Source organism: Oryzias latipes, chromosome 23, assembly GCF_053564925.1.
Source record: "Oryzias latipes strain Hd-rR chromosome 23, Olatipes_Hd-rR_3.1".
Lineage (NCBI taxonomy): Eukaryota > Metazoa > Chordata > Actinopteri > Beloniformes > Adrianichthyidae > Oryzias > Oryzias latipes.
In genome coordinates this window covers 16,689,125-16,715,376 of record NC_136259.1, presented here as the reverse complement: position 1 = coordinate 16,715,376, position 26,252 = coordinate 16,689,125, and the positions used below count along the sequence as shown (strand labels likewise).

Here is a 26,252-nt window from a genome sequence, read left to right as displayed (position 1 = left end):
ACACTTTTTTTTTTATCACATTTAGATCCTAGCTCTTAATGAGACAAAAAAAATCTAGGCTGATTGTAAGAAAAGCTTGGAAAGGTGTAGAGCAAGGATTAGTTAAAAATTTTTTAAAGGCAGGTCAAATATCTTTAAAGGCTAAACTTAAGGTATTAAGGTCTTTCAAATAGTTTGCAGTTTGGTTATTATTTTTCAATCTTCATTTTTTGCAATGCTTTAATACCACCAAATGAGGGCGCTGTCGCCAATCCAAAAGTCTCCAGTTCTTGTACACAGCACTTCGAGAAATGATTGTTTTATGTCAGACTATGCTGTGGACAAGTGGTCATATTTCTATTTTTATTTTTTAAACCTTAAAAGTTGGCTTATAGATGTATATTTCCAAAAGAGAGATCAAAACATGTTTCAGGCACAACATTTTTTTCTCAGGTTTTAATGGTGCGATGTCATAAAACGATTTAAACAAATGCTTAATCTGTTGCATGAAAACTGATTCATGAGTTTTGTGACTCATTTCTTTTTTGTACTGTTTGATTGATTATTATAATAGAAATATCAAAACATATATTTGCTGCCATTTTATAACTCTGTGACCAAGAGAGGTCTGCTTAGATGGTTACCTGAGATTCATTTCATAAAAAAAAAACATTAATTACTGTTGAAAAGGTTTTAAATGCGAGACTAATCTATTAAAAGTATGTTACTGACACATGTAAGTATATAAAAACATGTAATTTCTTAAAAACTTTTAGTATTTGTAGGACTGAAACCATAACATAAAATGCTTCTGAGCGCAGAGTTCAGCAGGTTGCGTTAGTCCGGTGTTGCCGTGGTCTGAGGGGGAACCTAAGCCAGAAGACTATTTATACTCTGACTGGCTGACTGACTGGCGCCCAGGGGACGGGATACTGCTGTGTCTTTGTGCACTTGTTAACTTTTTGGTCAGTTCTTAAAGATGTTTTGTAATGACAGATGTTCACTTGAAAGATAATTATGTACTCCTCAAATTTGAGTTAAAAGTAGTAAATACTTTTCAAAGTGTCATTGGATAAGATGTAAGCTATTAAATTTGTTCTTCATTTTGAAGTTTAACAGCAATTGGCTTTAAGACTAGCTGGTTTATTCATGAAAAATAAATCAATGTCTTTTTTTTATTAAATCAAAATTAAGTGTCAAGTTTTTTAAACCAAGACAAGAATCCTTTATCAATATCAATAATTATGATTTTTTTTATCAAATATATTAAGAGTCAAGGGATTTTCCATTGTTGCACAACACAAAATGGAATATGTTTATGCACACACAGGATAATTTTGTACACCACACACAAAATTTGACTAATTTGTGTGAGTTCTGTGCATAATATTATATCTTAAATTGTCGAAGATGAATCCTCATGTTTTCTTGTAATGCTCCTACTACTACAGTTTTTACCAAACAAGGAGTATTTCTAAAAAGAAAGTCCTTGAATTATGTAAATTTGAACTTTTCACAGAAAAACCTGTGAAGACATGTGAGATCCTCTAAGTGTATTTCTGTTAAAAAGTCAGGGTTTTTTTTTGTTTGTAAGGGTTTTGATCATTTGCAGACTGTTTTTGTAACAGAGTATAATTTTTGTATGTTTTAAACTTTTTGTTTGACGCATTGAAACTGAACCCCTAAAGAAAACCCAATTCATCAAATTGCTTCACCACATAGCTGAACATCTAATTTAGGGGTCAGTTTGGCATTTTAATGACTGCAGGAATGCTGAGTAAGGTCAAATAAAATGGTTTCAACAGTTTTGACCAACCGAAGAACGTTTATTGGAAGGCTGGACTACAGGCCCGATTATTTAAAAGGTCAGTGGAGTAAAGTTTATCTCAGCGAAACTTTAACTAGCTCTCAGTGACACAGCCATTGCGTAAAAGTTAAATGCGACTTCAGATAATCTCTTTTTCGAACCAAGCGAAATGGTTTTATGTGTATGAATACTTACAAAATGTTGCTGATTGTATTCAACAACTATGTCAAAATTTGATGAGTAATTAATAAATTTTTCCTAAACATCTATTTAAAGGTAAAGAGCATCATTCCACCCAATGAGCCACTTCCTTCATTTTTTTAAGCTGCAGATTCACTGGGTGTAATTTCTGTGAAAAAAAATGAAAAAAATATTCGGAGAAAAAGTTGCTACTAAACAGTATCAAGAAATTCATGTTTACACCAATCATCGGTTAACTATTGCAAGTTAAAATCCTTTATATATTTTTTTAATTCAGGTTAAATTTGTAAAAAAGTTAAACCAGATAAACAAAATGACTTCTGTTGGGTGCATACCGTCATAGGAGTTAATGACAGAACATCCATTGTTATAAAAACAGACAAGCTGCACTTGTGAGTCTATGTTTACTGTAAAGTATGAAGGGTGGATTATCTGAATGCAGATGCAGAAATGTTTAAGTCAAAAAAGAATTCACTATAAAGAAAAGTATCATGAAATTCACGTAACAGCTAAGATTTAAAATCAAGAGAAAAAAACCTTAAACGTTTTTCTCTGACCCCAGAAAAAACAAACAAATATTTTTTATGATTTTTTTCATCCCATTTTTTTCACACTGTGAATGGGTCGTCAGTCCATGACAGGGTAGTTAGAAAACAAAATAGTAATTTTATTATGTGGTTTTGATAATTATTCAGTTTTAGATTTTTACTTGAACTGGATTTCAGAACAAATGTTTCATTTAATTAATTAATTAATACAGATATTTGTTATTGTGTACTCTATTTTTTGTTTTAATATCCTTTATTATTAAATTTCAGTCTCTTTAAGTCTGAAAACATTTTGTGGACTCTTCTTTTTTGTTTTCTTATTCTTTATTTTTATTTTTTTATTTAATGAGTATGTAATATGTGTTGTTCATTTTATGTATATTCTACTAAATATTTATTTATTATTTATTTATTATTAAGGTTGGGAATTTTGCTGTAGAGATATGTTTTTAAAAAAGGGTTATATAAATAAAATTTGATTTGATTTGAGTCATTGTCCCATTGGCGTGCACGCGACCCGGCTATTAGACGAGCGGAGCGGGGGCGTCGGGAACGCGCTCTCCTGCCGTGACGTCACGGGAGCGCTCCAGCAGCAGAGCAAGGGGGGGAAGCCACCGGTGGAGGAGCTGGAAAAGACGGAAAAGAGGGGGAGACAGGCAGGAGACACAAGGAGAAGACAGCCGTGCTCCTTGTCTGACGCTCCTCTCCATTCCGTGTCGTCACTTTGAGCGCTGATTAGCCGCGGAACAACTGAAGAGGATACGAGACTGGCCTCCTTCTTTCTCAAACCGAAGGGTCAAGCCGCAGTGAGTATTGGAAGTTGGCTGGCGGAGTGTGTCATTACACAAGGCAGGCGCGTGCGCTCATTTGCGTGCCTCGTTAGGGGAGCGTCGGCATAATGAAAATTTGATGGGCGCTTTGAGGCGCAGCAGTTTGGGTCAGCTGCGTGGAGACGCTATGCGGGGAGCTCCAGGTTTGGGCTCGCGCGCAGCCACAGGCTCTCCGGGCTAACGACGTCTTCTTGTCTCTGTACCTCTAAATGCGATTATCTGCAGGCGGCAGACGAAGCGTCATGGTGTCACCGCCGCTGTTATCCTTCCACAGCACCGATTTCCTTGCATTGTTGGGGTTGCCCTTTTTTTGGCACTTATGCATAAGACATTATTTCTTCTTCTTAGCCTTTTCTAAAGTTTCTCAGCTGTCACTCAAAGTTACCCAGACATAAGAACCTGTCAGCCTGATGCTATCATAGTAGAGACATTGATTAAAATCTAAATGTTATGCAGTGTTGATAAAAGCTGGGGGGAGATGAGGGCATGGATGGGGGGTGGGGGGTGGTGATTTCCTCCTCGTTCCCTCCCACGGCTAAATTTCATGGCACCGCCCCTCCTCCGGGAGCATCCAGGCAGGGAACTGAGCTGCTTCCTTCCACTGACATTACTGGACATTTTTAATGCCCAAGTAGGGGGGGGGGGGGGGTCCAAACTTTCTGCAAAGAGGGCCAGATTGGATGAGGTAAAAAGGTTTGAGGGCCAACCAGTCGGGCTTATAACAACAGCAAATTAACTATTTCATTTCATTTTTTGTTGTTGCAGTGAGGTACTTTTCATTGCTTCACATAGTACAGAAATACCTTTAAATACATTTATACAGCCTACCTTGCCATAACAACATCTACTATCATGTTATCACGGAAAAAATTACATGTTTTTTCCTTGCGATAACTACATTCACACCTGACATGTGGCTTGCGTTCTTGACTGTGCTAAATGACCATTCTTGACCGTACATTTAGCCCATGGAGTTCACTCTGAACAAACAGAGAGAAGCTTCTTCTTCTTCTATTTTGTTTCTACTGTTTTCTAGCCTACAGTTGGCACAAAATGTAAGAAAGCGGTGCAAATCCTGGGAATTTGCTCAGGCTTTTCTTTCACAGCTCTATTCGTATGTGGGAATAACTTGTCATATAATTCCCGCCAGGCACAAACTGCAATTATTCATTTCTCCTCCGTGATCAATTTTAAAATGATTGGGATATCCGTGAATTAAAAAGGATGGCGTCCAGACATTGCTACCAAATTCGAGTGATCAAAGTTCGACCTGGTATAACTTTATATGCGCATTCAATATCTGTGCGTTTTGTAGGTGGAGCTTAAAAACGGTCGTAGAAACATGTGTAGCGATGCATGAATCCCAGAGTTTTGTAGATAGAAGAACACAAGCAAAGGCTACAAGAACATTTTATCGTCTGAAGGAACTGCATATTGTTTATTTAGTCATTTATTTTCTAGTCTGTGTTCAACAAGACAATGCAAACTTCTGTACTGTAAAGGCTTATTGTTGACATGAGGTTACACAATCTGAGTAGTGCTTTCATTTACCTACTGTCTTGTCTGTAGTTCATAATAAAGTTTGTTTGAAACTTAATAAAAAAAGACAGTTGGTGTCGTTAACATGAGATAACAAATTTCAAGTCGTGACAACGAATAATATACTTTTTTTTCATTTTTTTTTTACAATTCACAGCAAAACCAAGCGAACGCCAGAATTACTCATCAATTATATTTAATTCCTTTAAATGTGGTCTAACTTGGGCGGAGAGTGTGCTGTTATTGGTCATCCAAATCAACAATCAACAACATCCAAATCAGTCAGCGTTAGCGATAGATGAGATCAATATTGCGTTGACGATATAGCTTGCGATAAATGAACAAATAGCAAAAACAACCAAAACATTTCCATTTCACTGCAAAAGTTTAATTTAAATAAGAGTCAAAATACCTTCAATTATTCTCCAAATGATCCTCGTCTAATTAGAAGGGGCAGCATCTTGTTGGCCATCCGATTGGTCAACATCGTGAAGGGCTCCATCTGATTGGTCAAATGCATAAAAGGGATTTCTTCGATTCATTAAATAGTTCAAGTTGCCATAAGATTGTTTTAGCACATTTAAGGTTTACCTTTTATTGCGATTTTCGCTGACTTTTGCGATATGGATATTGCACAGCTTGAGATCCCGATAAAGATAAATGTGCGATTAATTGTGCAGGTCAAGTCAGTGTCCTTTGAGAAGAAGGTTGGTCCACCTACAGCTGCGCACTTCAGTGGTCCTGTGGTTGGCAATTTTATCAGTGTTGTTGAGCTAACGAGAAATACTATCTCGTGGGGTCGTTGTCACGATAAAAAACACGTTTTGTTATGATAATGAGATAGTAGATGTCGTTACAATGAGAAAACCGGGGGAAAAGCATGTTAGGCCCTTTGCAGTTTCTGTAAATGTCATATTCTCAGATCAGAAATAAAAAAACAACTTTTGACAACATTAAATCTGGGTTGACATGAAATGTTGCATATTATTCATTATTTAAAGCTCACTGTACACTTCTAAATGTAACCATCTGAGCAGGAAAATGACATAAATCTTATTCAAAACATGGTTTTGATAATAGTGTGTGGACAACTGGTTTGTCACTTCGTAAAAGTGGTTGTGTAGATGCTACAAAAGCTCTGCACAAGCACATTTGGTTGCATATCAAGGGTTAAAGTCAACTAAAAAGCATTTCTTCAAATTCATGCTTATGCTTTTTTTTGGAGGGAGCATTTGTTTGCGTCACCTTACTGTGACAGTCATTTGTTTTCAAGATTGCCTGAGTTAGGTCACCTCCTCCTCCACTCCATTTACTCCTGTTTAATCTGGCAAATTGACTGCAGGAGCACATTCCTCCTCACAGGAGGAGCCCGGGGGAGTTCTGCTCTCACTTTTTCTCCTGAATTAGTTTTGTTCTTTTCCCGCCTCTGTGTTAATTGACAAGCCCCAGCAGTACATTTACTGTATTTGCTATGAAGGCAAGATTAGATAACAGGAATGTGTCTCCGTGGAAAAAGCATTTTGTGTGCTCTGGTGTGCAAATGTGTTGTAGGTTTTCAAACTCATAATTTCATGTACATTTTGTGAGTTTAGTTTGGGATTAATTTCCTGTGGCACACAATAAACTGGACCTGGTGTTATCAGTGTCACATCTGTGTTTTCTTGACATAACACCTCCCAGTCACCAGAGTTTGGCATTGATTTAAACGGTTCATGTTACTTTTTTCCTTTTTCCTGAGAAAAACATCACTGGATAGCATTTTTCATCAAACATATGGAAGTCCATACATTCATTGTCATTTTGTTGCTTAAACTCAAATAGTAGTTTTGCAAATTGTTCACATCTTCTCTCTATATATATTGTCATAAAATAACTAAGTTGTATAGATACTAAAACCAAAAATAATGCACTATAATGGCAAAAAATGGGGAATTAAAACCAATTAATTATTATAAAATAGATCATTACTTACTTATCTTTACTCAAATGGCAGATTTGGCTCTTGCCAGCTTTAAAACTTGCATAACAAGTTTTGAATGCATAAGGGTGAAACATTAATGTGCGAGCCTATACATAGCTTTTTTATTAAAAGTGTTGAATGCGTGTTTCTCGGTGCGAATGTAGTGTTAGTCTAAAAGATGTAAAGTGGGGCTAAAAGGTATTGTCAGCCACCGATAGTGTAAGTTCTCCTACTTAAGAGAGGACTGTAATTTTTTCATTGGTATACCTCAACTATGAGAGACAAAATGAGAAAAGAAATCCTGAAAATCACATTGTCTGATTTCTAAAGAATTTACTTGTAAATTATGGTGAAAAATAGGCATTTGATCAATAACAAAAGTTCGACTCAATACTTAATACTTTGTTATATTGTTAGCAATAACAGCAATCAAATGTTTTCTTTAAGTCTTTACAAGGTTTTCACAAGCTGCTGCTGCTGGTATTTTGGCCCATTCCTCCATGCAGATCTCCTCTAGAGCAGTGATGTTTTGGGGCTGTCGCTGGTCAACACAGACTTTCAGCTCCCTCCAGAGATTTACTATGGGGTTGAAATCTGGAGACTGGCTAGGCCTAATACTTATTTTTCACCATAACCACCAAACATATTCTTTAAAAATCAGACAGTCTTCTGGATTTTTTTACTTTATTTTGTCTTATCATAGTTGAGGTATACCTATGATGAAAATTACAGGCCTCTCTCGTTTTTTTAAGTGGGAGAACTGGCACAATTGGTGGCAGACTAAATAATTTTTTCTCCACTGTATTTTATTCTATTTTATAGTTTTTTGGTCAAAAACTGCTTTCATTTAGTTTTAAATGCAACAATTTCATGTTTATATTTGTAAGTTTCACATTTGTCTCCATTCATAACACTACTTATGCAACAAAAAAAATGAAATAAGTTTGAATGAAAATTTCATGAATAATTTCAAGTTGAAATTAATAAATTCATCAATCAAATGAGTTTAGAATTCAAAATTGACTTAATTTATTTGTTTTGGCAGTTCTAGAAGTTATTTACGCCATAATTATAAGCAAACAATTACTGTATATTTTTGTTTCTTTGTTTGGTGATCCCCATCAGATTACTAAATGTGTCTCAAAAATAAATAAATCTGTGTTTGGGAGAGTATTTCTCGGTTGTAACAATCCTCCTTGGCGATTAATCATTCAGTTGGAAAGCATGCTCATTACCCGTTGAAATGGCTGCACATTGGTGGGAAACTTGTGTGTGTGGGACGAGTAACAGAGCTCATTCTGTGGGTTGTCTCCTTGAAAAAATGGTTACAATTTCTCTGCAGAGGCCAATATCTGTTCCACCAACCCCGACTACAAAGTTGTAGCAGACAACGGTACTTGAGAGCTGATTCATTTAATAAATGTCCTTCGTTCACCACATCGTTCTGACTTGGGCAACCAGCCACCTGACTGAGTCAAAAGCAACAGCGCTGTCAAAGGCAGCAAAGAATTGGCAGTTTTTTCATCATCGCATGATCCACATACTCAGTTCTGTTATTCTTTCCACAAATGCATTATCCTCATAATAATACAATAAGGGTTATAATTTCCCTGCTTTTTATTGCCAAGTTTTCAACAGCCTTGATTAAATGCTCAAATATAATAATTTATTCAGTGTTTCTGCTATTCTCAGGTTATTTTCTCTGAATTGCTCAGATTTCTGTTGAACGTCAGGCTCCAGAAAAGGCCTGTCTGCTGTCTAAAACAGATCGAGTGCTCAGCAACTGCTTTTTTTGGTTTGGAAAAAAGAAAACCTTTGTAAAAGCTGCATCTCCCTGACTAACACTGCAGGTTTACCTCCAAAAAGGGAGTGGATCTCCACTGATTTCAATAGTTTTGTTTTCTTTGATAGAGCAAAACTCTAGAACAAACTAAAGGAATAACGCCTGTACATAAACATGAAATACATTTATGGTAAAAATATATTTCTTCACATTGGAACGGCTGTAGAATATGAATAGGGGGAAGTTTTTCTTTTTACAGTCTTATTTGACACAGGGCGTATTTTATTTTGGAAAGAACCTGTATGTGTTGCTGTCAAAAGTAAGTTAAAATTCTTAAACATGGAAAAATATAACATGGTTATAATTCAAATAATGTAAACATTTAGAGCTACGTTTATAAGTAAATGGCTCAATGGCCTCAAAACATTAAAAAGTGTATTTTTCTAAAATGTGAAGCGGGATTTTGACTGTCTCTGGTTTCTGGACAGTAAGACACTAGTTCAAACCCTGAAGACCCCTGGTCCAGGTGCAGTTATGGGTTGTGGTCTTGCTTTGAGCTGCTCCATGCTGCAATGATTTAAAATGATGCAGAATAACTTTGTGGTAAAATCTGCAGTTTAAAAGAAAAAAGGTTTTAGTTGGTGATTTCTGCACTGACGTAAGCAGATCGAAAGTTTTAAAATAATCATTTGGAAATCATGGGACTCCAGAAGGCAAAAGTGAGTCGTTCCCCAACACAGGCCTCACATAAACTACGAGTTTTGGATCGCAGAAATATTTTGCATCAAAAACTTTTTTATATTTTAACTTTCTTTGCTAGAATGCCAGCCATCTAAGTATAGTCTGTGGGTATGCGTTTCACATTGTGCTGGGTGACAGACGGATGGGGTTTTCACATAAATAGAACACGCCGCACACCTTCAGGAATGCTGATGGTGAAGTGTAGAGGCAGTGAGACGAAGGGAAAGCATCGAGGAGACAAGTGAGAGTCAGAACGAGGAATGGAGTGATCAGAGGAGGCGTGTGCCGCAAAAGAGAACATGTCATATGCTTGCTGGTATTTTAGCTCACCATCACAAGAAAACCCCATCCTATCTGTGCATATGTTCTGTCTCTGCCTACCATTTTAAAAATATATATATATTACTTTCAGTTTTCTAAGACAAATGATACAGAACTCTCCATCTGCATTGTCTGTCAGCTTAGAATAGCCTGACAGGTCTTATCTAGTCTTAAATGATCTGTTGTTCCACTATTAAAACTTTATTTAATCTTTTAGGGATTTGCTGCTACTTTGTAGATTTAAAACAGAAATTATGTGAAAAGTAAATGAAACTGGAGGGCTGTTTGGGCTTTGTGACAGACTTTTCTGCTGAGATGTATGGAATTGAAGGTTGAAGAGGATATAGTGGTTCATTTTTGTAGCCTGTTTCAGAAAGAGCCCCAGAAAATATTGTAGCTTAAAATGAAAGTCATCATAAAATCTAAAAGGTTTGATTTTGATTTAGGTTATAAAAGAAAAACGTAAAGATTTTTACAGAATCAGTGATCAGAAAAGGCCACCCTTGTTTCCATTACGGAAGAAGGAAGCTGTAAACTTGGTTTGAAGCTTATTTTTTAACACATTTTCTTACTAATAATATTTATTTTGCATGCTAAGGAAAAGCTAATCTCAGTAAGTATGCTGCTGTAGATCTTCATACAATTTTTGAGCTTTTAAAAAGAAACAAACAATATAATTAACTTATTTTGCAAAATTGTTGTAGCATATTTGTTTCCTTAGACTCCGAACATCTTACATTACAGCGTTGCTCTGTGGCACCTCACTCAACAAGGCAAAGATTACACAAATGAAAAAAGTGTTTAAAGAACTGACTTTGGTCTCTGCTTTGAGGTGAAAAACTGTGGATTTCCATGAACTTTCTGGATTTTAGGTTTAAATAAGAGCTTGTCATAAATGCTCAGATAGAGGTGTAGATCCTCAGAGATCCAAAAGAGGCTTCAGAGCTGTTGTTCATTCATTTCAGAGCTCCTAATGCAACCACAGATGTTTCTTAAGGTTAAACCACAGTGGTTTCACATATTTGTGTGAAAGAGCAGGAGTGTCGGTGAGTGTGAGGACAGATGGTTTTTGGTCAGTCATATGCTGGATCTCATGACACCAACTGCATCATAGATGTATTGTTTCCTTGTTTTATTTCATTTTTTAAACATTTATTTTAGAAATGTTTGATTCTTGTGACAGTTAGAGGGGCTGCTCCCCCGCAGCTTTTTAAGCCCTTAAATGGGCTTCATTTATGGGGTGTGCTGACATTTCGTTCTTGTGACCCTTAGACTTAAAACTGGGTCAAATCTGTTGGTCAGTGTTGTAATTTCCATGTAATCTTCAGGTCAAAGAAAAATAAAATCTTCTTGTTTGTTTAGTTCTTGCAGAGATTGGTGACCTTCCAACTGCAGTGGATGTATGTTCAGTAAGTGCCTGAAAAAAGCTAAACAAGCTGTTATAGTGAGAATTGGGGCATATAAATTATGTGCGGGTCATCTGGTCATGAGAAGAGGACAAACACTCAACCTAATCTCGTAGGTGTCTACAGTCTCCTCATTGCCTGATTAAACCATGTAATGTTTGATTTTTGTTGACTGATCAGGTCCCCTAAGCCAACATGCATGTTATTTTATACATCATTGATCTAAGTGTTTATTTTTGTTGGCCCAGATTCTGTAGATGTTCACAAAGTCAGCCATGGCCTTGAATGCATGTGTGTCAGAGCTGAGTCCTGGCCTGTTTCTTTCCAGGTGTGCGTTTTAGGCCTGAAGGGAAAAAAGGACCAGATGGTCCCTGTTTACGTGTCACCATGTGTCTGTGTTTCCCTGGACAGAGATCAGCATCTGACCAAAAAAACAAAACAAAAAAAGGAGGAATAACTGTTGAAAGGCAAGATAACCCCTTGATTGATGCTTTTTGGCCTAATTTGATTCAACGGTGCCTAGAAACTGACAAGAGACCATTTATGCAGAGAAATTGGATTGATAATGATTTACATCCCCATTTAGTGGTTAGTTGCTCTGTTAACCTTTTGTTAACACAGAATTAATCCCTCTCATTAGCTTCATGTTTTGCTAACCTTTTTAAAACCAAAATGTCTCCATAAAACAGGCAAGATTACATCTGCTCATTCTTTAACAAATGTCATGCCCAAAGGTGATGCCACCTCAGCTAGCTTTTTTTTTCTTCTTCTTTTTTTTTACATTGAGATCAGCTTTTCTTCCAGTTTGCTTCCAGGAAAGAGAGACTGTGATCAGATGACTGATGTGTCTGTCCAACAGTTCCACTGACCCGAGAATGACACCAGTGTCTCCATGGATACGCAAAATGACGGAGCCATGGTGCTTTTTAGTCTATCTGCCCCATGTGTTTAGAGGGCACTTGGAAAATGCTAAACAGTTTGAGTGAACAACATTTTATTCCAAAATGGGACTAGTTTTAGGAGCTCTGGGAGGTCAGGATCCACATCAGAAAGTTGAAAATAACCTCACAACCCTTGATTTTCAAGAGCCAAGGCTCATAATTTATGTCCAAAAGAAAAAAAAAAGATGGAAAGACAGACAAACTCGCCAGTAATTAGCATATGTTTTGGCGTATAAGTCACAGCAGCAAAAAATGCACAATAAAGACCAAAAATCTATATATAAGTTGCACTGGAGTATAAGAGAAACATATTTAACAAAATACGGTATCAGACATTATCTGCACACTTTACTGATACACAGACTTACGTTTCCTCTAGCGGCTGTTGGTATCAATAAAAAAAAGAATCAAGTCACACCCCCGGTTAAAATATGAAAAAATAAAATCATGATTTTTACTCAGAAAAATGCGGCACATTCTGTTTTTAGTACTAAGAAAAAAATCATTCAATTAAAAATAACCAAACTCTTGTTTAATTTATTAGAGATGCATTTTTTTACATAATATCTGAACTAATTGGTTATTAAAATAAAGTCGTGAAAATTCATGTTTTTCCTAACTGTATTGTTTTTACACAAAGTAACCTTTGTTACACGTGAATAGTTAATTTATGTCTCTTCTTCTATTTATAGAAATAAAAGGCTTTATTGTCGTTTGCATCAAGGTACAACAGAAATACTACAAAACTAGTGTGTTGAAACGCCACCTATGAAAAAGGTGCTTTGACTGTTAATCAGCAAGTGCTCTTATCTTCAGTTTTTATTGATCAGAGTTCTTTTTATCTTTTTGTCTTTAGGTGATCACATCATCTCAGACTGTGTGGATCATCTGGCTGCCTTTATCTGAAGAGATGCTTTGGTGAAAACAAAGTCCATGGATCCCAGCTCGTGTTGGAAAGACCTCATTCCCAGCTAGCTTTACACAACATCATACTTCAGCTAGGGAGAAACAACAACACAATATCCTTGGTTGTTTGAGTTTCATCCCATTTTAACAAATGCCCTTTTGAGTAACTGATAATCAGCCTTGACTTATTAGATAACACCGAGTCCCTCACCATGTATGGGAGTTCCCGTTCCGTCTCAAAGCTGGATGTGGTTGGATCCAATGGGAACGGTTCCGCTTCTGGGAGTCCCGGCCGCTCACCACGCCTCCCTCGCTCTCCCCGGCTAGCCCACAGACGCAACAGCGGCAGCGGCTCCACCGGCGGACTCACTGGAAGCGGGAAAACTCTTTCCATGGAGAACATTCAGTCTCTGAATGCCGCCTACGCCACCGGCGGCCCCATGTATTTCTCTGACACAGCAGAAGACCCAGCTGGCATTGGGAGTCTGAGCAGTGCACTGAATCCCACGATGCCAAAAAACACCATGACCCTGGGCAGAGCTGGAGCCAGGGTGCCCTACGGGGTCAGGGCAGCGGTCATGGGGAGCAGTCCTAATATAAACACAGGTGGAGGAGTGGGAACTTCTGGAGCCATCATGCTAAGTGACGCAATAACATTTGGAGGAGATCTGCAAAGCCAGTCCCCACAGGCGGCCACTGTGCCTCACTCCATGAGACAGGTGGGTCACCACTGTGGTCCCTTCTATTCTATATTATGCAAATAAGAGAATTTAGACATTTGACTGGACCATTATACTTACACTGAAACCATCGCACAATCTAAAAAACCTTTTCTGCTTCTTTATTGCAAATTTCAATAAAATTCATTTAATTGCAATGAACTTTTTAGATAAACAATCTATTGTCTTGTTATCCTTTAAGAGTTTAAATTCTGCAGGAAAAGGAAGCAGTGAGGTACCACGCAGAAAATAAAACACAGTAAGATATATAGTCATGCAGCTATGCTTTTCTCTTCCTGTTTGAAAATGTGAGATGCTTGAGCTGAACTCAGCAGTCTTTAGAGGAAATTACATTTTCCTTGAGCTAAATAAATAAAACCAGATCAGAGTGAGCATTCATACAGTATTTTTGAGTTCTGTTCTCACACTGTCTCTGCACCATGAGTCATTACCTGAGAGCAAAGCTTCTGAAGAAATCACACTTTCCTGGATTTGCTTCTTCTTTTTTTTTTACAGTATGGTGTTCTTTGTGTTAATTTACTTTGTTTTAGCTCTAACTTTTTATAGTAATAACTGTGGTGAAAAAAGGAGTCTTGTAAAAAGAAGGTCACATTATTCTAAAATGATCTAAGCGATTTGTGACGGCGTGTAGTTCAGTTCCCAGAATTATTTTTGTCCTTACTAATTTTGTCTAAATTTGTGTCCTATTAAGCATCAGATATTTTTTTTACCTTAAAACAAGCTATTTGTTTTAATAGCTTGTTTTGTTTATTTCAAAAAATAAATCCATCTGCTGTTCTTTAAAGTTGCTTTCTGAAACTGTTTTTTAGGGTTAGCCCCAAAACAGTGTTTAAATAAAACATTTACATAAACAAGAAATTTTATTTATAAATGTTTAATGTACGGTGCGGCAGAAACTGAATAAATTATGAACAGCAGTTCTTTTGGTTCAATCAAATTCAGAATGCCTGGACTCTTTATAAATCAAACAATCATTGATTTCATCAGTCGGTCAAAGAAAAAGAAGGACTTGAGGCTGCAGAGAGTTTGTAAAGCGCATTATAGAGGTGGTTAAAGTGCTGTTTTTGAGATCAGCTGATGTTCAGAGAGACTGAATCATATGACTTTGTAACTGTGGTCAAATAGTAGAACAAACAAAAACAAAATACCTTTCTTTTGCTAGTGTGCTAAAAAATGATGTTTTTGTGTGCGTGACCAGGTGAGAGATGGTGCCATGTCAGACTTACAGACTCAACTGAGAGAAGTGTTACGAGAGAATGAACTACTGCGCAGAGAGGTAATCGAATAAGTTACAACATAATACGTTGTCTTCCCTCTCTTTTTTCTTTGCTAACACACCTAATTTAAACAAAAACGATGCCTTTACTTTTTGTTTTCATATAGCTCGAAGGCAAGGAGTCCAAGTTGAGCTCATCCATGAACTCAATTAAGACATTCTGGAGTCCAGAACTGAAGAAAGAAAGGGCGCTGAGGAAGGATGAAGCCACCAAGATAGGAGTCTGGAAGGAGCAGTACAGAGTGGTGCAGGAGGAAACACAGGTGAGAACATTTTTGTGTTTTGTCCTAACAAAGATCACTAGCCTGAGTCTCCCTGGGAAAAAAGCATAGATTAAAGAAAGAAAAAATGAAATTGAATGGCTTTACAAATATTTGGTAGTTGCATCTTGCATGGCTTGAAAGATGTGACATTACTGAAGGGAAATTAACTGAATAATACTCAGAAATGTGTTCTATGGTTCAAACTCAATAAATACAAATGTTTCACGGGATCCCTTCTGTGTGGACTTTCTTTACCTGTTACCCAAAAACATGCTTCACAGGTGACTATAAACTGTTCCCTCAGGAGTGTGTCTGTCTAAATGTGGCCCTGTAGTGGACCGGCAAACTACTTTCACCTTTCAGTAGCTGAGATGGATAGATGCACGTTTTAGGAGTAGAAGGTTTTGTCGGCTGGGTGGCTCAGTTGGTAAGGTGAGCGGCTACCACGCAGGAATCCAGGGTTCTATTCCCGGAGGGGAATAAACAATGGTACTGAGTCAATTACCATATCAATGGCGAGCAATGAACATCACCCAGTGAGGGTCCTTAGGCAAGGCCCTTAGCGCCACTGCCTCCCGAGCGCAGTTTGGTTGCAGCTCACCGCTCCCCCAGGGGATGGGTCAAATGCGGAGACGAATAAAGTACCAATTATTATTATTATAAAACCCCCAAGAAAGGCAGTTCAAGGAGAAGAAAGGTGCACAATTTAGCTTAACCTGGTTTTCTATTATTATTATTATTGCTTAGAAACGGTCCGTCATTAACTAACCTACAGTCAAACGGAGGAACACCCATGAAAGTATATTTATTCCCAACAAAAACAGTCTGCAGGGAAACTTTATGGAAAAAAAAATAACTAAAAAAACAAAAAAAACAAAACAAAAAATGAAATCAGCTTGAAAAAGCAGAAGCAAAAGATGAAGGTAAAGAAACCCCTTTTGAAAGCCTTCACGTACCTTTGGTTAGGTGTGCTGATGTATTGACTCTGTCTGAATTGACCTAAATCAAAAATGCCCCTTTGGGGACAAATAACTTGATTGATTAATGATGCAGGATATGCTGCTTTGGTCTGTATAACCATGTACACCGTGGGCATGGTATATGCAGTTTCATGAACACGCTTTTAGCAAACGGTGTTCACACTGGATAAGCAGGGAGGGGTTTCTTCTTCTTCTTCTTTAGTTTTTTTTACCGTTTACTTGTTCATGTCTGCAACCTACAGTTGGAGAAGGCTTGGTGCGAAAAGTCAAAGCGGTGCAAATATCACCAATCTTGCTCCAGGCTTTGTCTTTGATGGCTCTATTCTGGTTTAGGAAAAACTCAGTGCCATATAATTCTGGCCAGGCACAAAGCACAATTCCCAATCCAAATCCAAGTCCCTGATTGGTCAAAGCGGTTTGAAGTTTAAGCAGTCAGCGTGCGTTCAATAAAGGCCCGGTTTCTACGTAGAGCCTGAAAATGGACTTAAAAATGTGCATAGCGACATGTAAACATGAGAGTTTTAGACGAGGAAGCTCAAAACACAGGTTAAACTGAAACTTTTCATTTAAATCATCGCTCAGTTGCCGAGGCCGGTGTGAACGTAGCTTAACATTAAGGTGAGTTTTTTTAACAAGCACAAAAAGAAAATGATACTGCTGTCATTCAGTCATGGCAGATTGTTGCATTAAATGCAGCATTTCAATTGATATTTAATCAGTCTGTAGATTTATGGTTGTAAGTTTATTGTTGCTATTCATTTTTTAAGTTTATTTTTAGTGTTATTATCTATTTGCTGCTTTTGATAGTGCTAAGGCAACAAGGTAATTTCTCCTTTGTGGGACCAATAAATATGTATTCTATTCTATTCTATTTCAAGTTTTTTAGTTAGGGGTTAGTTACAATCACCATCATTGGATCTGGTTATGGACAGGATTATTGTTTACGCTGTGAAAAAATGATGAATCAGAATAATACAGACTTTATTCATCAAAACATAGGTAGGAACGTTTTTACCTACTTCTGTACCTCCTATAATGCTTTATATAATGCTTGTACTTTGCTGTATTTACTTAACTTGTAGAGGAAAATGGAGCTTGTCCTGATAATGTAATGGGCTGTTGTGCTGGATGTGTTTGAATGTGGAGAAGACGCAGATGAAGCCTGGCTGCCTGGTTAGGGACCTCCAGCTGTCTGTTGGTGTTCCAACCATCTGGATGAGAGACTCAACGAGTCTGGCAGCAGGGTGAAACATTATACAAGAGTTGACTTGCACACATGCACAGCCGTAGTCTCGCACAGTGCTTTAGTTTTTAGTTGTTTTTTTTTTCAAGAACAAAACGGTGGCAGTTTTGGCCTTGGTATGTGTTGTTTCATTTGCTTTTTAAATATAAAAAAAAAAAAATGTTTCTCTTCAGTGGAAACGCAGACATGATTTTTTGAATTTGAATGTGTGTTTCTCATTCATCTAAATGATGTTTTTTGTATGGATTAGATGAACTAAGTAGCTACTGATAAGTTGATTAATCTTTCATGCAGCTGGCCTGCTCCCAGACCCTCAGTGGCTCTGACATTTGCTCTCATCCCCCTTGGGTTTGTGCCCCTGGATGAATAAATGTACATGCAGAGGCACGTATGAAATTATTTAGATCCAATAAAAAACATTGAGAAATATTTGGCTTTTTCCCTTTACTGCAGGCTTTTTGTTTCTTCCTGCTTTTATATTGTTTTCACCGCTTAGTCATTCTCCTTCGATTCTATTTCTGTCTTCACATGCTAAGTCAGCTTTGCTTCCTCCTTCCCACAAGTTTCTGTCTTTGCCATCATCTTACTGTTAGAAATTGAATTAAGTTAGCTTCTGGTAAACCTGGAATGAGGGAGTCGTACAGGCATGCATGCACGCATGTTTGCAGGATTACGCCCCTCCTGGGGAACAGTCACCCCTCCCTTCTCTTTATTTACTTCTGTCTTCATGCTTGACTCCCTATCTTCATCTGTTTTCCGCCAGCTTCTCTTTTTATCTCTTCCTCTTCTCTCTGGACTGAGGAGATTTCTGTTTTTTTTCTTCAAAACAATCTTTGTAGTTTTGATAAACCACCTTTAAATACATGTTGAGAAGATAAATTATATTACATTGTAAAAAGAAACCTAAGGCACAAAGCCACAGTTTGAAAGTGTTAAAGGAGCCTGAATTCACTTTCACATCAGTCACCTGCTTATTTAGCTCTGAATTGGAAAATGTGCATTAGACACATCTCTACTGATTTATTTAGCTTTTTTACAGATGAGTAATTGAGTAATGATGCACTTTTTATTTATCATGTATTATTTATTAGTACATTTTATCTTGGCAATTTTTTGTTTTAATGTATAAATGTTGCACTGACCAAAAACACTTTTTAAATGTTATTGTACCAGTGACAATGACAATTAAACTAACATATAGCCATGAGTAAATGGCATTCTAGTATAGTTTTATTATTTTTTACTAATGTATATGTTTATTGGAAACATAAAAAGATAAAAAAAAACATAGAAAACAGTAAAATAAAACAAAATGTTTCTTTTTTATGTTTTGAAGACGTTCAGTAACTGGAGAGATTGTAGTTTTAGTACATTTGGAACATTTCTTTGCATGTTGTCATGAGCCAGAAGTCAATCATTTTCTTCGGGTGATGTCACGATCCAGTTCTCCTTCACTGTCAATGGTCGAAACCCAAAGATGTGTTTACAAAGAAGAAAATGTACTTCACTCTTGTAAAACACTTGTGATTATTTGTGTCCTTTAAAATAGACCTGTCCAATTTCATCTTCACTCATCTTAGAATATTTAGACAATATTAAAATATACTTTATTACATATGGCCCAATCTGAGATAGAACCATATCGTCATTAAACTATATTATGAATGAGTTGAGGGATGCTGAGAGAAAGCACATTCAGTGGGTTGCTCTGTGAATGTGGGCAAGTTGTGAGTCATTGCGAGTTCTCACTTGACAAAACTGGGGAAGGTGTGTGTTCAGTTTGAGGAACTGGGAGTCTGTTTTTTGTTAGATTAGCGAAAAGGATTCAATCAGGCTCTCCTTTTGTGGTGCAGTTTCCTTTCTTGTGTTTTGCTTTCCCCCTTGCTCTTTCACGTCCAGTAGTTTTGTCTTATCACACGCACTACTCACTGGTGTTACACTTTCCATCTCTTGTTTTTTTCTCCTGGTCTGTTGCACACACGCTGCCGGACTCTTCTGACGCAGCTCTCCATCTGGGCCTGTGGAGCCAGTTTCTCCCAAAACACATCGGAACAAACCAGACTTGCACAAACCCAACAAGATGTTGTGATTTTTTTTTTTTTTTTTAAAGATGGCTCCTATCTTAAGTGTAGTCCGGGGAAATAAACATTCTCAGAATCAGTCTGTTGACACTAAATGCATTACCCTGTCATTGTCATGTGGTCATTAGCCCTGAGCACTCATGCAGATGTGTTCTCCTGCTTTTTTCCACCTCTTTGATCACATTAGCTAAGAAAAACATTTTTGTGCGGAGAGAATAAGAAGCTGGAAAAAAGGAAAATATGTAGGAATTTCTGGAATGCTGAAGCCTCACTTTCTAAACATTCCCCATCTTTTCCCTCTTTTTTCCAATAGTAAAAAATAAACAGCATATCTTCCTAAATCATTTTTTGTTCATTTTTTTAAACAAAGATCCTAGAGTAATCTGACATTTAAATCTATGATTTCTTTCAGCGATGCCCAACCTTCAACAATACAACACAATGTTGTTTTGTTTGTCTATTCAAATTGAGCTTTCTGAGAATGAACCTCTTGCTCTTGGTTCTGCATGGTTTGTCTTTGCACAGCTGTACAACAACCACTTTGTCCACTTGTGTCACTGCTAGATGCAATCTATCATCCACTGTACTCCCAGCCAGCCATGTGACCTCAGCAGTAGAGTGCGAATGACACATTCTGATGGGCCAAGAGGTTGTGCATTACGCCTGAAAAGGGAGATGTGGCTCCGCTAATTTGTTCTTGTCATGTTGGAGGCGATATGCTCACATGTATGTAGGGTGTGTTTGTATGCAGAGAGGAAGGTGGTACCAGTAGGCAGTCTTTGTCCTTGTTGGCAGCCTAACACACACATGAGGACAATCTAGCTTTTGTGTGTGCAGGGTTGTGTAAGTTAAAAGGAGGAACAGATGGACACAGTCATACATGAATTTCTTAAGCATATGAACTCTGTGTTTTTGTTCACACAAGATAGTTTGTGTGTTTTGTTGAAGGTACTTGGCTGGAGTTCTCTGTTGGAAGTTATATGTTTTAAAACAGAAGTTGCCATCAGCTGTTGCATTGTTTCAGCTACTTCATTTCCACTCTCTTGTATTATTTAGGCTAATAGCTGAAGTGCTGGCAGTTTTGTGTTTGTGTCTGTTCTAATAAAGATGACTTTAATTCGAGCATAATGGTGTTTTAGCTTGTTTTACCAATAATGTTGTTTGAACTCACTAGATGGTTTACTCATGCACACGTTTTAGTAAGACAGTAGTTCCAGCAGTTTATTGTTTGAACATTTTTTTAAGGGCCTATACCATTCTAAATCAGTTTTTTTTAGGTTTTTAGTGTATTATAGTGTTCATTCCTCATGAAAAGAAACCCCAAAGTGGTATTTTGATCCGTTCATGCATTTCTTAGTATTCCTCTAAAAACCTGCGCTCTGAGCACCAGCCCCTCCCAATCCATGAAAACGAGCTGACGTAGACACGTGAGAACAGCCCCTTCCAGGCTAAAATAAACGCACACTTTCTCCGGGGAGCTAGGGGTAATCGGCAAAAACTATGGATTTTATTTGCACAATATGCACATCTATCTTTGCAAAGGTTTGGATGTGGGTTGTTTTCGTGGGGCGAGATGCAGATACGTTGCTGAGGCCAACTCTAGGACGATGTCAGAAAATGCGCGGCACCCACAAGGAGCGAAAGCCGGTGCCCTTAAAGATCGAGTCGTCTTAATTCCGGATTTAAAAAAGAGCTCAGAAAAACAACTAAAATAAAATAAAAAAGTGTTCTTTAGTGTGCCAAAGGTAACATATTATCGTATATATGGATTTTGTTTACTTTAAAAGACCTAAAAATAGCATTATATAGACCCTTTAGAGACCCACTGGGATCAACTTTTTTTCTATTTTACATGCTTTCCCAATGGTCTTTTAAGTGTGATTATGACGTTTTTAGGCAAAATCATAAAACCTATTGTCTTCTAGGACATAGTTCCTGCAGAATGGCAGTTGTTCATTAGAAATTCACCTCTGAGTTGTGGGGGACACTGTGGGTGGGCACAGCCCCTCCCAATCCATAACTGAGTGCTCCGCTAGCTTACGGCCCGTCACAACCTAACATCACCAGTGCAACAAAAATGGTGAGAAATTGTGGAGTTTTGAGCCAGATTCCAGCTCAGATGACAAAAACGAAGACGTACATGGATCTGTTTGTCTACAAGTGGTTGCATCAGAAGGGGGCTTGTGCCCCGCTTGTTGTATTTGCGATGTCACTACTAAAAGCTTTTTCCAATGGGATTTTTTTGTCTGCTCCTGACTCACAACAATTTAAATAAAGAAATTCTCAGAAATGCAATTTTAGGCTTCGTTTTCTTTATATGTGTTCTCCATCATGACTAAAAGGCCACAAGAACTTTTTTAGAGTGCTAAAAACACAATTTTCTTTAGAGTGGGTCACAGTTTGAACAAAATACAAATAAGAAGCAAAGTATAAAAAAAACTAAAAATAAGATTTTAAAATCAGTGGGTTTTTTTGTAATAGTGATCTGGTTCCTGGTCATATGTGAGTTACACATTTGTGATTTCATTTAAAACTCGGCAGCTCTTTACTTTCAGATGAAAGATTAGATGAGACAGAAAAGTCCTTCTTGGGTCAACTTTTAAATAAAATAAAAAAATAACTTGACATGCTGCATTCAGAGAGAGTTAACCTGTAGAAGCAGCAATAAGACATTATTACATCACCACATAATCAGTAAGAGTGTTACAGTGAAGTCTGATAAACACGGACTGTTCTCTATATTCTTCTGTGGTTCATGACCACATAAAGCCTCTCTCAGTCTCTCTCTCAGAGTTGAAGTTTTATTTTTTTATTTTATTTTTTGCCTATCCCTTCTCCATGTGAGTCTTCTAAGATTCTGGAACTTATAGATTCTTGATCTGAAAGGTTAAATAACCTCCCATCATCTAATACTATTACTGTTATTTAATATTATTGGAAATGTACTATAGTAGTTGGAGAAGTCAGATTAACTGAAGTTAACCTGATAAAAACCCAGTTGCTATTTAATGTGAACTGCGCTCTATTGACTTTAAGATCAATGTGATAGAAAGTGAACCATTTTCTGAAACTCCCTTGGAAATGAGTTAAAGTCCAAAGAAAAGGTGTTAGGGGGATGTTGGCAGCAAATCAAAGAGAAGCTGAGCATGCAGATATATAGACCACACAAAAATTGGCAGCCGTGGTGCAGCGGTAGGGCGGTCGACCCATGAACGTAATATTGCAGGTTCAATTCCCGCCTTGCACACCCATGTGTCAAAGTGTCCTTGGGCAAGACACTGAACCCTACCTTGCCTCTGGTGGTAGGTTGGCACCATTGTTTGGCAGCGGAGCCACCACCAGTGTGTGAATGTGTGTGTGTCTGGGTGAATGGGTCTGTGACTGTAAAGCGCTTTGAGCCTTGTAGGTAGAAAAGCGCTATGTAAGTATACACCATTTACCAAAACAGTTTCTTATTCATTGACTTATGTTCACAAAGTGTCTCCACTTAATCTGTTAAAGTCTGTAAACTGCTACTTCACTTCAAAACATCACATTATTCATAATAGACACAAATGTTACATTTATTTTAAAACAAAAGCTACAATATAAACTTTATAGACAAAAAAAGCACACGTTTATAGGTGTACCATTTTAATTCTGGGAGTATAGTACAATATTTCTTGCCTTTCTATTATATTGTTGTTGTGCATTTGTTAAGCTACGCTCACAACACCCTCGGCAAAGCGTGTTTTTACTACTTACAATGGAAAGTCTATATAAACGCACTTAAATGTGCATTTCAGGTTTCGGCGTTCAAAACTCCTGCATAGAAAAGTGTAGGGCAACACTGTTAGATGCCAACGATGAGGTCAAATTTGGTATAGAAAATGTAAAGTGTTCATTTCATGGAGGCCCATGAAATCTTCTGTAGAAGCTTATTCTATGAAGTTGACAGGGGTATAACGGTGACCAAGAATAAAATTGTTTCGGTTCCAAGTTTTAAAGTATTTTTTTCTTCTTATCAAGCAAAAAAGATCAAAACCTAATCCCCTCATAACTCCTCGTCAAGCTTATTCGTAGGCTTGTTTTGTAAAAATGTTTACATGTAAGACATTCATACTTTCTACCTTTTTAAGTTGCCAAAAAGATGAAAATAAATATGTATTGCTGCTGTTTTCATGTGTGTGGCGTTTTTGTCTGGGAAGGTTTTTCACGCTTGAATTCTCCTTGGTAACAGATGGTCTTCAAACCTGTATGTTTACTCAGCCAGAATGCAGAGATAGGGGAGGGAGAGGGGTAAAAAGGTAAATACAGAGCAGGATGGCAGCGAGGAAAACAGCGAATGAGCAGAGGAGAAGGTGTAGGAGCAGTTTCTGAGACGCCAAGTGTGACGCATGCTGAGAAAATTCCACCAAATAGGAAGATGGAAAAAAACCAGGGCAGTTTGAAACTCGGGAGGCTTATAAAACTTTAACTTCAATGCAGAGAGAGAACAGCCCTACTTGAGAAGGCGCATTGTTTACCATTGTGCGGAACAGCGCTGTGAAACTGAAGGGAAGGAGAGCGTCTGCTTTCACACGAGGCTGTGATTTTGCAACATTTTTCCCTCCTCCTGCAGTCACTTTCTCTTTTTGCATTTGTGTGTGTGTGGTTTCCTCATTTTTCTATATAAGGAGTGAGTCTGGGCCGAACTGTTGGGGTATGACCAGAATTACATTCTGGCCACTCCCACTATTCTTCTGCTTCTCTAATAGCTTCTAAAAACCTGTTTTCTCTCCTTGTTTCTTAAACATTATTGTAGCATTTTTGTTAAATACTTCTGCCGTTTTCTCCTACCTTTGTTCTTTTTGGCTTATCCTTCCGTTTTGAAATACACCTGCATTCATCATTGGCTAAAAACAGACGCTCCCTTGATTCCTCTTATCTTTATTCCTTTTTCATTTCCCCCCACTTATTCTCTATGCTCCTCATCTTCATCTTTATCCTCAGAAGAAAGACACACGTTTGTGTTAATCTGCCTGTTGCCTAATGCCTGAGTGGGCTCTGCTGCCTCTCCAAGCCCTCACGGTCAACACAAATAACACGCACATACGCATGCACAGCATGACCCCCCTGACTCCACCATCACATGTGCGAGTCTCCACGTGTGGGCATTACCGTGCACTTTGCATGTGTTGCTCTGAAAGTGTGTGTTTTTCGTGCCTGCCTGTTTCTGAAGAGGAAGCGTGACTCATGCAGAGAGAGCGGAATGAGCGAGGGATGAGACGGAGGAGTAATAACGCAGGGATGTTAATATTGAACGACACATGAGCATTGGCCGGAAGGAGAGATGACAAGGGGGTCGGAAAAACTGTCACTGCGGTCACAGTCGGATTTTTCTCGCAAAATATTGGTAGACATTATGCAGGCTGCTCATCTGGTATCACTTAAGTGTATTTTTGCTAACATGTTTTATTAGGTTTTCTTTATCGGCACGTCTCCAAGGGTCAGGTTGAAAATGCTAAATGCATTTTTAGAAAGTATACAGACACCGTTTCTTTTCCTTTTACTCATAGATGCTCTTATTTGAGAAAAACAAACAAAGCCAAAGCTCTAAAACGAATGCAACAAAACTTCAGTTTATACACAACACTTTGAAATTAGGACAATTTTGAAGGAAATGTCTGGGCTCCTAGTATCTGTAAAAGTAAAACCCTCTTTTACAAGTTTTATAAATTAAAGACCCACTCCAATGAATATTGTATTTTTGTTTTTTTAACATGTTGTGGCATTTCTCTGATGATGGAGGGCTTGTACTAAAGAAAATTAAGCTTAAAATTGGATTTCTGAGTATTTCTTGATAGAAAATACGCTGGCTGGGCGGGCCGCTCTGATACAGAGTGTAAGGGGGGCGGGGTTGTTCTGCACCAACAGTCCCCCCGCAACGCAGAGACGAATTTCTAAGGAACCAACTCTGCACAAACTAGAAAACAACTTTTATATTTTGGCTAAAAACTGCAAAATCATGGTTAAAATACTACTTAAAGGCTTTTAAAATGGATCAGAAAATGGGTTTTAAATGTTTTTGAGGTGTAACACTGGAATATAAACATTGCCTCTTTCAAGATTTTTGGACCCTTTTTTGCTTTAAAAAATCTTAAAATGTTTATTTTTCAGGACTTACTCATCAATATTTACTGTCAAGGCCTACAATTAAACGTTATCCCATTTTTCCTTAACATTTTCAGATTATTTTACTATATCAACACAGCAATAACACAATTATACAGTAAATAGTTATTAAAGCAATCTGTGCTGTTTACGAAAGATTTTTCAATCAGCTTACTGGAAATTAACCAAGATTTATTGTCATTAATATAGTCCTTATAATTCTTCTTCTCAATATAATATTGTTTTTTTTTTATAAAAAGGCTTTACCTTTTACTTGTTTCATTATTATTTTTCCACAAATATTTTCAAGTGAGACCACGAATGCAATTACTGAAAGATTTTTGAAAAATTAGTAATCAATATTATGTCATCGTCTGTCTGTGATGCAGCTTCAGTCAGCAGCTCCATCACGATAAAGGTCTTTTAGAGTCAGCACTTCAGAAGCATGACTGAAGACGAGTGAAAGGCCAAAGACAGAAGCCAAAAAAGTGACAAAAAAATCCACGACTTTTACTATACATGCTTGGCGCGCATCTGGTTATGTGCCACACTGCAGATTTATGTGTGTTTGGAAG

General features: G+C 37.6%; 1 protein-coding gene across 17 annotated transcripts in view; it reads left to right on the top strand.

The window, feature by feature from the left end:
* The first annotated feature begins 3,083 nt into the window (after positions 1–3,083).
* LOC101162174 (ELKS/Rab6-interacting/CAST family member 1) overlaps positions 3,084–26,252 on the top strand; it is a 123,211-nt gene continuing 100,042 nt past the window's right edge. For 15 of the 17 annotated variants that reach the window (XR_013653813.1, XR_013653812.1, XR_013653811.1 and 12 more), the window contains exons 1-4: positions 3,084–3,341; positions 12,913–13,681; positions 14,901–14,978; positions 15,086–15,241. Coding sequence is in view for 13 of the 17 variants with exons in the window: in XM_078942211.1 (XP_078798337.1) it covers positions 13,175–13,681; positions 14,901–14,978; positions 15,086–15,241 (741 nt within the window). In the remaining 4 variants the exon portion in view is untranslated. The remainder of the gene's footprint in view (positions 3,342–12,912; positions 13,682–14,900; positions 14,979–15,085; positions 15,242–26,252) is intronic. The other 2 variants (XM_078942204.1, XM_078942202.1) reach the window with 1 other exon arrangement.